Genomic DNA, 13,014 nt, shown 5'->3' on the forward strand with positions numbered 1-13,014 from the left:
AAAATACTGTCGTGAAAAACGCAAAAAAAAATGAAAATGGAAATAAAAAGTTACTTAACAAGTTTTTAACATTTTGAATAATCGGAATCATGTAAGCTTTAAGTAAGTCATGAAACTTATACAAAAGTAAATTACTTTAAACTTTTCACCCATGAGAAACACTGTCATCAGTTGGACTTGTTATTTATTCTAAAATATCTACCTGTCACTATCTATCTTGTGTCAGTAGTGAAAACACTGTCAGGGTCACTGTCAGTAGGCCTTTCTTTTCCCAGGTCAAAGTAAATACACATAATGCATATGAATACAAATGTACTGCAAAATCTGTTGCAGGAAGATTTGTTAAAAACTCTGGGTGCGATGCACCAAGCATAAACACTTTTAGTGTATAAACTAAGTAATCTATAATAATGCACCTGTCATATGTAACCACGGCCCCCCGAGGTCCAGGGGTATACCAGGATAGCGGGGAAATGGGCCATGATTTTATCGTCCAGGTGGCCCTGTAGTGTGGAGCGAATGCAGTGGTTTTGTTTTCACTCCGAAAATAGCGGGTAATAGGCCTTACCTAGGTATCCCAGTGTGCTGCGGCATTTGGCGGGGATTTTACAAGCAGTTTGTTTCTGCAGGGTGGGGATTTACCCAGGATTGGCTGGACCAAAAGTCTAAGTCCCTACTATTCACCGGACCTGGGGGGGGGGGGGGGGGTATAACTTGTGTGGTGGACACATCAGGTCTATGAGAATCCTACTATTTTCATGGCATCCACACCCAAGCCTAACATTACTGCATGCAAACCTTTCATTTTTGGCATTATAATTTGTAGCATCAGTCAGGTTTGGGTTTGAATGTAAGTTTAGATAAAACTGTAATGCTTGAACAGTTACAGCTGCTTCATTTTAGCTTGAGCTTGTAACTTCTCAGTTCATATTAAAATGTTCTGTTTTCTTTACCTCTTAGAATGTAGTAACAGAAATGAAGATATTTTGTCATCAACATTCCCCATACCAGCCCTGGGCTGCCAGTACTGCAAAGCCATGGAACAAAGTCAACAAGCAGTGAGAAATGACAACTCTAGTGAATCTTCTTCTTGCCAACCTACTCCAGGATCGCAGACTGTAGATGTAAACTCTGGGAATGACAATCCAAACCCGAGAGGCATGCCAGTTGGTGTTTTCTGGGACATTGAAAACTGCAGTGTCCCTTCTGGCAAGTCTGCCCTTCAGGTGGTCCAAGTTATCAGGGAGATTTTTATCGCAGAGAATAGAGAAGCGGAGTTTATGTGTGCATGTGACACACACAGAGAAAGCAGGACTGTTATACAGGAACTTAATCAAGCTCAGGTACAATTCAGTAAATTTCTTTAACGTCCATGCTAGTTGAAAACTGTATGAGCATTTGGATTAATTACAATTGTGGTTTGTTAGACAAGTAAATTATCATTAAGAAATTATGCATGCACAATGCAAATTTATGTTAGAAGGCATGTGTGCCTATTATCTGTGAATGATGAAACTTAATTACAAGATATCAATATCTGGGGACAACATGTATATAGGAATTGAAAATTTTGTCCCATCCCATGAAAATTTTTAATATATTTTTATCTGTTTATAGATGTTTCCAATTTCAAAACGTAACTTTTATAATGTCAATGTTATATAATTTTTAGCCTCATTTCAGATCAATGTGGTTCATGTGGATGCAGTGAGCAAGAATGCAGCTGATGACAAGATACGCCAGACACTTAGGCGCTTCTCTGACTCCCATAACCCTCCTGCAAGCATTGTCCTTATAAGCAGTAAGTACTTGATTTTTGTGTCGCCTAATAAGACGACATATAGGGGTTACTTTTGTCGGCGGCGGCGGCGGTGTCGGCGGTGGCGGTGGCGGCGTCGGCGGCGTCCGCGTCCCATTTTCGCTTGTCCGGGGTATATCTCCTAAACTATTAGTGGTATCAACTTGAAACTTCATATGTACATAGATCTAATTGAGGGCAAGTGCAGTGCACAAGAACTGTTACTCTTGCTTCCATATTTTTAGAGTTTTGCCCTTTGTTATTTTTCATGCTTAAAGTTTTGTCCGGGGCATATCTTGTAGAATATAAGAGTTATCAACTTGAAACTTCATATGTAGATAGATCTCATGGAGGGAAAGTGCAGTGCACAATAACAGTAACTCTTGCTTTCATAGTTTTAAAATTATTGCCCTTTGTTAATTTTCATGCTTAAAGTTTTGTCCGGGGCATATCTTGAAGAATATAAGAGGTATCAACTTGAAACTTCATAGCTAGACAGATCTCATTGAGGGCAAGTGCAGTACACAATAACAGTAACTCTTGCTTTCTTAGTTTTAAAATTATTGCCCTTTGTTAATTTTCATGCTTAAAGTTTTGTCCGGGGCATATCTTGAAGAAAATAAGAGGTATCAACTTGAAACTTCATAGCTAGATATATCTCATTGAGGGCAAGTGCAGTGCACAATAACAGTAACTCTTGCTTTCTTAGTTTTAAAGTTATTGCCCTTTGTTAATTTTCATGCTTAAAGTTTTGTCCGGGGCATACCTTGAAGAATATAAGAGGTATCAACTTGAAACTTCATAGCTAGATAGATCTTATTGAGGGCAAGTGCAGTGCACAAGAACCGTTACTCTTGCTGCAATATTTTTAGAGTTATTGCCCTTTGTTAATTTTCTTGCTTAGGTTTTGTCCGTGGCATATCTCGTAAACTATAGGAGGTTTCAACCTGAAACTTATTCCGTAGGTATATCTGATTGAGGGTTCAAATGCCACCTACACTTGAAAGTTAAATGGCAACATCATTGTCTATAAATGAATAAAATGCCAATCTAACAGCTATAATGTCGACAGTAAATAATTCGTCAGGCGACACATCCGACTCGCGGAGTTCTAGTTTAACCTTTCAATTTTACTATACATTTTGTCAACTGACATGAGCATGATAAGCAGATTTAACAAAAAAGGTTGCCATCTCATAGTAATAGTCTCTCATAGTCTGTTTGAGTACAGCTTTGAAGCCAAGATGAAATATTTTCTTGATCAAACTTGAACACAAATTACCCTAGAATTGGTAGTTATTTAAGCCCATTGAATATACCTTAAAGAGTAACGGTTGATAATGAGATTTAGTCAAGTTGTTTGGTAGAAAAAAACTTATTTGTGTCTAAAGGTGACATCAACTTCTCCACCATCCTATATGACCTGCGGTACAGGAAGAACCTGAAGATTACCTTGGTACACGGGGATCATGTGCATGAGTCACTAGTGGCCTGTGCACACCACACTGTCAACTTTCATGACCTCGTGAGCCACGTGCAGGCCAGGCTTGTCAAGGTATTGTAGCTGATATTCTGAGGTTCTATAAACTTTTTTTTTGTTTTGTGTTTGTTGCTATTTTATGAATGTACAGTAAACGCTCTTCTTTTGTCATAAAATTAGGATAGAGGAAAATAATTGATTCATCCACTATGCCAAGATAAGATTTCTTACCAACAATAAGAATATTCCATTTTGTACCTTCTACTATGGAAATTTCAGGAGTGTAGCAGCTATGTGTGTGTCACAGTGACTGGGTACGGGGTGGAGAGGGGTGTCTCAGCAGTGAGAAAAAGACTGCGTCATCTTGTGGCCAACACTGGGGGGCGAGTCGTCAGTGTTAATGAAAACCAGGCTATCATCAGGTTCCCCTCACTCGATCATGCTCACAGGTACCTTTATCTAAACCAGTTATTGAATTATTCAATGGACACAGGATTTTTTTTCTGTCTAAAGCTTATTTGTAAGTTCTTAGTTGTGTACAAAGCAAACATCAAATCGAGGCTTACTTTTCGTGCGTGCGTGTGTGTGTGTGTGCGTGTATGCGTTCGTCCGTCCTACATTCATTTCTTTGCATCTCCTCTTACATTTCTCATGCCATTTCTACCAAACTTTCACAGATTGATGATCATAAAGTGAAGCAGTGCATATTGTCAGGCTTTCCCGATTCGACCATTTTTGAAAGAGTTATTGCCCTTTGCTTATTTTACATTTAAAATTGGTTTCTTCACAACTCCTCTTTAGTTTTTCATGCGATTTCTACCAAACTTTCACAGATTGATGACTATATAGTGACGCAGCGCATACTGTCGCCTTTCACGATTCGACTATTTTTTCTTTATTTTACATTTAAAATTGGTTTCTTGGCAACTCCTCTTACATTTATGACTATATAGTGACACAGTGCATATTGTCAGGCTTTTGCAATTTGACTTTTTCTGAAAGAGTCATTGCCCTTTCTTAATTTTACGCATTTCTTATGTTCCGTAGAAACTACCCTTACCATTGATTGGCTTTCGTTACAAAAAATGCCCCCATGAGGCGGGGGATATAGCTGTCTGTGACCGCTCTTGTTTATCTTATCAATGCAATGTTTGAACAGACACACTTTTATTCTGTCTTGCAAAAACACTCTTAATGTCTGAGTGAATCTGTCTTGTTTGTAGACTTTTGTGGAATGATTGATTTACAAAATAATGTGTTATTTTAATATTGCTAATGGAAACTTAAGTGTTCATAAAAAAATAAATAGGGAAAATGTTATAAGGGAATGTCTGACTGATCTCATTTTGGCGACAATTCTTTCAAACTGCAGTGTTCAAATTCAGGTATTTTATCGATTATTATGGACAAAGACCAAACACCAGAACAGAAATATGTGTGTATATATATATATATATATATTATTCTATTTCTAAATTCACCATTTTTTGTTCTATTATGATTTGATACATGTGCCAAAGTTGAAGGCTAAGGCCTCTTCTCCCAATCAGCTAGAGAAAAAAACAACTATGATAAAGGAAATAAATGCAGCAAAAAAAACATTAAAATATGATAATATGTTTTTGACCCTGAAGCACATAATATCTAGTAGATTGCTTCAACTTAAGAGGTCCTTAATTAGTGTTTTTGTTTGGTGTTGTTTTATGTGGAATGTTACTCATTGATATTTTGCAGAAAGTCGCAAACCAATTAAAACCTCACAATAATACAACCATCTTCAATAGTTGGAATGGAAAGATGATAATTATATAAAAAAAGTTATATTTTTTTCTTCAAAACATTTATAACTTTATCAACTTCAAAAACCAAATTTTCTATTTTCTCAAAGGTTTCCAAGGAAACAACAAATCCTTCATTCGTGCATTCACCTGTAAGTTGTTTCTTACTCACCCCAACAGGCCATATGCTTCAATATATTCTGTGGCCACAGATAATGGTTTCTACCTTTTTTTTAAATATATATTATGTGGCCACAGGAAACAGTTTCTACATTAACTCCGCCCCAACTGGCCATATGTTTATATACTCATACTGTAATGTATAATCATTCATTCCCAACAACCTTACGTTTTAATATACTGAGGCCACAGAGAATAATTTTTATCAAATCTCCTTCCCAACTGGCCATATGTTTTAATATACTGAGGCCACAAAAAATGGTTTCTCCCACCTCAGATAAGTAGATCCAAAAATTTGGCCATGCTTGAAATCCTTATCTTGCCAATGGGCAAAGATAAAACAAGTACCCATTTGGAACTCCTTTTTTATTTTCATCACACAATTACCTCCCTTGTTGAAAACCGTAGTCTGTAGCATCATGGAAACCTTGTCTTGTGGCTAGACAAATTTATTATTTCTCATTCAAATGGTACCAAAAAAAGGTTTTCATACTACATTCAAGAAATAGGCTGCACTCTCTCCTCAGCTCTATTTTAAAAATGATTTGACTATTTACATAATCTGAATCACTGCTCACATATATCCATGACAACCACGACTTATCACATATCTATACAAAATTATTTTCACGACGCACAAAAGAGTTCAAGCGAAAAAATACAATTTAACTTTATTATGTATATAACTGTTATTGGAGAAAAAGCATCTTACATGGCCGCTTTTGTACGATAGGTTCATCCCGTGCAACCCTCGCATAGGTTGTTCTACGGAAACTCTGTAAACTGGATGAACATATCTTACACTCTCGGCCATGGAAAATACTTATATTCTACCTCATCTCCACCCCAACTGGCCATATGCTGTTTTTTTAAATTTATATTATGTAGCCACAGAGAACGGTTTCTACCTTGTCTACACCCCAACTGGCCATATGTTTTTTTTTAAAATATATTATGTGGCCACAGAGAACGGTATATACCTTAACTCCAACCCAACTGGCCATATGTTTTTTTAATATATTTTGTGGCCACAGAAAACTGTTTCTACATGGACTCCACCCCAACTGGCCATTATGTTTATATAATCATACCACAGAGATCATGCCAGATTATGTTGACACAATGGATGAAAATATGGCAAGGTATAACAGTACACAAATAATTGTCCTGAAACTGTCCCCATGCTTTTTGTGTGCTAGACCATCTTCAATGGAGCATGAGGCATTCAGACCATGTGCTTTTGTGCAGTGAGATTACCTAGTTTATAACTGCTGATTGATTTCAGCAACAATACACATAGAATTACTATTAATATCCTTTCTCTGGAATTTGATATCAACTCACCTCAAACATGCATGAGAAAACGCATCAGTGGTTTAACAGTAAGAGGGGAGAGCGGTATAAACAAGGCCAGAGTGGAGGGCATTTTGAGAAGGGTGATAGAGGAGGGGGTTCAGGAAATTTAGGAACTAGGTATTTGGGAAAGAGGACATACAGAAATTCTCGCTGTTATAGGGGGCGCCACAGAATGCAGGGCCAGGATGTGTATGGGTCGGCAATCAACGTGGAATACACCCACCCCTCATATCATTATGGTGAGTAGGGTACACGTAAACCTATCAGCTGATTGGAAAATTCTTTAGATTTGTTCTAATTAATTGATACACTTGTTAAACATATGTGATTATGAAAATATACATTGTACCTTTGTTAGAAATGAAGTCTGTTTATAAGAGGTTTTTCTAGATTGTTGGATCAAATTAATTGTATGGTTCTCAATTTGTAAGACAATAGAAATGAATCCAGGTAAAGCTTAATTTGATCATATTAAAGTAACAGATTAACCAATGTGTGGATTTACACATTCATTTTCAATTTCTTATTGCAAAAGAATCTAAAAAAATATTTCTGCACATAATTATGTTTGATTTTCTTGTTTACAATCAATTAGGTTTCCTCATAGGTTATCAGAAATAATTTTCATTGCATGCTCAGGGAAACAAAAAGTCTTCAAAATTCTACAAACAGTTATTTGTTTTAATGCCTCAGATTTGACAAAGGAAGGCATGTTTATTCCATATTTTTCTATTATAGACATAAACAACCATTCAATCCATTTACAGTTGATGTGTAAATTTAGAACACTTCGACTTGACAAATTACACATATATAGTAATTTTTAATTAACACAGGCTTGAAAGAATAGGAATTTGTATCTTTGTAAAAATGTGTTCCCCATAATATGGGATTTTAAAATAAACATATTCCTGCTGACGATGTGAATTCTTCTTTTGTGGTTTAAGTCCTAACCTTTTCTTTTTAGGATCCTATTACAACCAAAACAGAAACAACAATAACAACTGGAACAATAAAACCAACACCAACAATGGTTATTACAATGGAAACAACGTCAGCCCAAACCGAACTCGACCTTATTCCCAGTCTTACAGACAAACGCCACCGATGTCTGAAACACAACAAGGCCCTGTGCAGCCAAAAGCTGACATTCCTTCTGCTGACCTGAATTATCCAACATCAAACACTGACTTATCCAATCGCAGACATGAATACCAATCCCCTGCTCTGCCCCACTTCTCAGCCAATCAGAATGGCCCCTCTGCTACTGAGGGTGACGAGCACAAAGAGGTAAATTTACTGGATACTCTTCTTCGTGGAGGTACAGAGGGCTCATCGCAGGATGATCACAGCACTGCATTACAGGGGCTGGTGAAAAAGTTTGCAGAAGGGAATAAATCCAGTCGACAGGTAAACACAAAACGATCTGCAACTTTACTATGAACTCAATAAGCCATGTAGCTGATAATGAAGGTAGTTGTATTTGTATGACTGGTGTTCATGAATTATTTGCATCCAATTTCAATCTCTGTATTACAATAGACACATTAACTTATTTCTTCCAAAGGAATGGATTTATGTTATGGAACCCAAATTCACCCTTAAACCACTTTGTTGATCTCTCTGACGGCCCATGTGGGTCAGATGTTGATGCTACAGCAACATGTCTACCATGAGGAGCAAATTTCTACTCAGTTCTTGTTATGCCCCCCTTCGAAGAAGAGGGGTATATTGCTTTGCACAGGCATGTCGGTATGTCGGTCGGTCGGTCGGTCCGTCGGTAGACCAAAGCTTGTCCGAGTGATAACTCAACAATTCCTGGACGTATGGTCATCAAACTTGATATGGAAGTTGGGCCTGACCATTAGATGACCCCTATTGTTTTTGGGGGTCATCGGGCCAAAGGTCAAGGTCACAGTGACCTTGAATGGTAAAAGGATGTCCGATTGATAACTCGACAATGCCTGCACCCTTGGCCCTCATTCTTGACTTGGAGGTTGGGCCTGACCAGTAGCTGACCCCTATTGTTTTGGGGGCTCATCGGGTCAAAGATCAAGGTCATAGTGACATTGAATGGTAAAAGGTTGTCCGAGTGATAACTCAACCATGCCTGCACCCATGGCCCTCATAATTGACTTAGAGGTTGGGCCTGACCAGTAGATGAACCCTATTGTTTTTGGGGATCATCGGGCCAAAGGTCAAGGTCACAGTGACCTTGAATGGTAAAAGGTTGTCCATGTGATAACTCGACAATGCCTACACCCATGGCCCTCAAACTTGACTTGGAGGTTGGGCCTGACCAGTAGATGAACCCTATTGTTTTTGGGGATCATCGGGCCAAAGGTCAAGGTCACAGTGACCTTGAATGGTAAAAGGTTGTCCATGTGATAACTCGACAATGCCTACACCCATGGCCCTCAAACTTGACTTGGAGGTTGGGCCTGACCAGTAGATGACCCCTATTGTTTTTGGGGGTCATTGGGCCAAAGGTCAAGGTCACAGTGACCTTGAATGGTAAAAGGTTGTCCGTGTCATTACTCGACAATGCCTGCACCTATGGCCCTCAAACTTGACTTGGAGGTTGGGCCTGACCAGTAGATGACCCCTATTGTTTTTGGGGGTCATCGGGCCAAAGGTCAAGGTCACAGTGACCTTGAATGGTAAAAGGTTGTCTGAGTGATAACTCGACAATGCCTGCACCCACGGCCATCAAACTTTAATTGGAGGTTGGGCCTGACCAGTAGATGGCCCCTATTGATTTTAGGGGTCATTGGGCCAAAGGTCAAGGTAACAGTGACTTTGAACGATAAAAGGTTGCCCGAGTGATAACTCAACAATGCCTGCACCCATGGCCCTCAAACTTGACTTGGAGGTTGGGCCTGACCAGTAGATGACCCCTATTGATTTAAGGGGTCAGAGGTCAAGTTCACAGTGACCTTGAAAGCAAACTCGACAATTTCTGGACCTATGGTCATCAAACTTGACATGAAGGTTGGGCCTGACCAGTAGATGACCCCTCTTGACTTTGGGGGTCATTAGGCCAAGGTCAAGGTCACAGTAACCTTTAACACAAAAAAGTTAACAAATCTTCTCCCAGTGATATCTCAACAATGCCTGAATCTATGATCATCAAACTTAACATGTAAGTTGGGCCTGACCAGGAGATGACCCTTATTGATTTTAGGAGTCATTGGGTCAAAGGTCAGGTTCACAGTGACCTTGAATGCGAAAATGTTTCAAGTGATAATTGGACAATGCCTGCACCCATGGCCCTCAAACTTGACTTGGAGTTGTGTCTGACCTGTAGATGACCCCTTATGATTTAAGGGGTCATTGGATCAAAGGTCAAGGTTACAGTGACGAAAAATGCTTGTCTGTGATAACTTGTCAATGCCTGCACCCATGGCCCTCAAACTTAACATTTAGATTTTTGGTGACCAGCTGATGACTACTATGGATTTTGAGGTCAAAGGTCATGGTCATAACACACTCTATCCTCAAACTTTGAATGGTCATAATCTTAAAACTGCCTCAACGGCATACAATGTTAGCGACAAATCAGCTGTCATTTCCGTCTGTGCATATTTCATTCAATTGTCCATATAATCCTGACAACATGGCGCTCGGGGGGGGGGGGGGGGGGGGGGGCATAATGTTTGACAAACATCTCTTGTTACTATGGCTACCACTGCTATAACAACTGCTACTCTTACTCCTGTTTCAGATGTTGATGCTGCAGCAGCAAATTTACCAGGAAGAGCAGATGCCCCTGGGTGGGGGAGACTCCACCCAGTTCTACTCCCACTACACTCAGTACCAGCAAACACACTTTCTTGGCTACCAGTCATGGCAACAACAACAGCAGCAGCAGCAGCAGGAGCAGGAGCAGTCACAGCAGCAGAATGGATACTGTAAGTATTTAAAAACATGTATTTCTGCTCTTTGAAAATAGTTTTATTTTATATTTAAAATATATAATTAGTGTTGCGATATGATCACTTTCTTTTCATATTTGCTGATTGATAGTTATTAAGGGTCATAGTCATTGTCTTTGAACTAAATCTGATTGACTTTTCCTTTTTGGATGAAGTATAAATATTGAACATTTTTTCGTGGTTTCCTTTTTTCAAACTTTTTTCGTCAAGTTGCAAGTTTGTGTTTAAAAATTTAATAAATGTGATTGTTATTGTTTAATTCATAAACTAGGTTCCATGCATTGATAATAGATGACTTAGCACTTGTTCACTTCAATCAAAAGACTTGAAACATAAAAGAAAATTGGATAGTGTTTGTATTTTTTTATAAGAATGTAAACTTCTTTTCTGCTTGTCCTTTATGTTAAATCAAAGTATTATCTTTCTTCTTCTTCAGATGACAACTACCGTAACAGCTACCAATCACAAGGCCCACCACAGCGTGGATTTCAGCCAATCAGATCCGCCTCTCCTAGTGAGAGTTCACTAAGCTCCGCCTCCCCTGTGGACTTCAACAGTGAAGAGTTTCCAGGGGCAGTAGACCTTCTCATCAGCAATCTGGACTATAACATCAGTCCCAGAGAGTGGAAACACATCCTTACCTCTAACTTCCACCCACACATCAAGGTATGGTGCAATGATGGTGTAAATAATTTGGGTTCTTATGAAAACAATTGTGAATAAGGTTTTACCAGTATAATTAGATATTTCATTGATTGCACAAGGTTGAAATGTGTTTTTTGGTTACACCGTTTATGTTATGGTTTGGATATTTTGACTTCATAAGCAACAAAAAGGATTGACTATGTGACAGCAGCTTTATGGACTGATATATATATATTTATATAGATATAAAGGATCTCTCACAAGTCGTCAAATAGTACACACTTTTATTCTACTTGTCCAGGAAATATGATAGTAATCTCACCTTAAGCTTTCTAATTTCTTGAACAAGGTGAAAAAAAATGTTTATTACTATTATATGATGTCTAGGGTCATTTTTTTTTATCACATGTTTTTTCTGGTAAAAACGGCAAAATGCATACCTGTTTGACATTCACTGATTTTGAATGCAAAACCATAAAGCAATGCCACTTCCCTTGCTACATGCATTGCAGAAATATACTGGTAGTACTTGCTCGATTATTAATCTTTTTTTTTTCCAATTAAACTGTTAACAAACATGCTTAGTGATATGTTATCTGACCAATATGAGTTGAGCAATGTAATAAAACATATGTGAAATACAGAAAAATAAGTGATGTGTATTTTAAACAAATAAAAAAGTTTGAATCTTCTGTAATTATCGCATTTACATTACTTGCTTGTCCTGTTTCCAGATCTTGCACATTGACGTGTACCTGCAACCAGACAACACGTCCCTCGGTGTGATCAAGGTCGGAAGTATGGAAGAGGCGAGGTTTGCCATCTCCCAGTTTCACAGGAAGAAGATTGGTTACAAGCGTATACACGTCACCCTCCGAACAGACACCGCAACCACGCCTGAGTCTTCTGTCAGGTAAAATAATCTTAGACAAAATTACAAATAGCTATAGTACTTCTGAAATTATGTTAATATACCATTTAGGTTTTTTTTTGTTTGAGTTTGTAAACTTGTCTGTTTTTTTTGAAGACCTGGCATAGCCTTAGTGTCGTCATTAGAGGTGTACACATCTTTGGGCATAAACTCTAACCATTATAGTCATGATTTTAAAACCATTGAAGATAATCAAATAAAACTTTGTTCACATTTTGCTAGAGATGGGTTAAGCCAGACCCCTAGCTTTAGCTCAAATAATCAGTAATTCCCATTGTTGGACTGGAAAAACCAACAACAGATGAGAGTTGATGTTTTCTCACTGTTGTTATTTATAACTGGCATTCTGTTTGGAAGGAATTTACTGTATTTGAATAAGGCATTGGCTGGTTTGAATACAGCTTCATGTATGAACTGATGTGAGTCAGGCTACTGTCTTGGTAGAAACCTTAACTGGCCCCCCGGGAGTCTTCAATATGAGAACATTACACAGGTTATACCAAAGCGAATGTTTTGAGCCTTCCTTAATCTGTTAAATTATAACAGAATCATATTGGTTGAGAAATTGGTAGGTCCATATTGAGAGATGAAAAGATCTTGGGTGAGAGGTGGATACTGCAAGTGTTATGAAGTCTGTGAGGTGTATTTGATTGCATCAGTTTCACACTTCATTTTCAGACATGAGTGTTGAACCTACGCAAATGTACAATTAATTTATGCAAAGGTTACACTCATATGTTCAAGGCTTGCTCAGTTTGCTACAGTATATACATAATTTGGAAATTACCATCTTTAAACTTGTACTTGTATTTCCAGATCGGAGGCTATCGCCCTGCTGTCTGAGGCCAAGGATAATGTACTACCACTCTTCAAGTTTATTGAACTCTTCAACAAAAGGTCTGTTAAAATTC

The 13,014-nt window shown here is 38.3% G+C and overlaps 1 protein-coding gene across 3 annotated transcripts in view; it reads left to right on the forward strand.

Annotated features, from left to right (window-relative positions):
• LOC128207028 (meiosis regulator and mRNA stability factor 1-like) overlaps positions 1-13,014 on the forward strand; it is a 31,401-nt gene that overhangs the window by 2,633 nt on the left and 15,754 nt on the right. For 2 of the 3 annotated variants that reach the window (XM_052909833.1, XM_052909827.1), the window contains exons 2-11: positions 961-1,343; positions 1,684-1,801; positions 3,190-3,353; positions 3,558-3,727; positions 6,752-6,831; positions 7,560-8,002; positions 10,317-10,503; positions 10,964-11,193; positions 11,907-12,085; positions 12,920-13,000. In XM_052909833.1, the coding sequence (XP_052765793.1) occupies positions 961-1,343; positions 1,684-1,801; positions 3,190-3,353; positions 3,558-3,727; positions 6,752-6,831; positions 7,560-8,002; positions 10,317-10,503; positions 10,964-11,193; positions 11,907-12,085; positions 12,920-13,000 (2,035 nt within the window). Of the gene's footprint in view, positions 1-13; positions 103-960; positions 1,344-1,683; positions 1,802-3,189; positions 3,354-3,557; positions 3,728-6,751; positions 6,832-7,559; positions 8,003-10,316; positions 10,504-10,963; positions 11,194-11,906; positions 12,086-12,919; positions 13,001-13,014 lie in introns of those variants that run through there. The other variant, XM_052909844.1, reaches the window with a different exon arrangement.

This window comes from Mya arenaria, chromosome 2 (assembly GCF_026914265.1).
Source record: "Mya arenaria isolate MELC-2E11 chromosome 2, ASM2691426v1".
Taxonomy (NCBI): Eukaryota; Metazoa; Mollusca; class Bivalvia; order Myida; family Myidae; genus Mya; species Mya arenaria.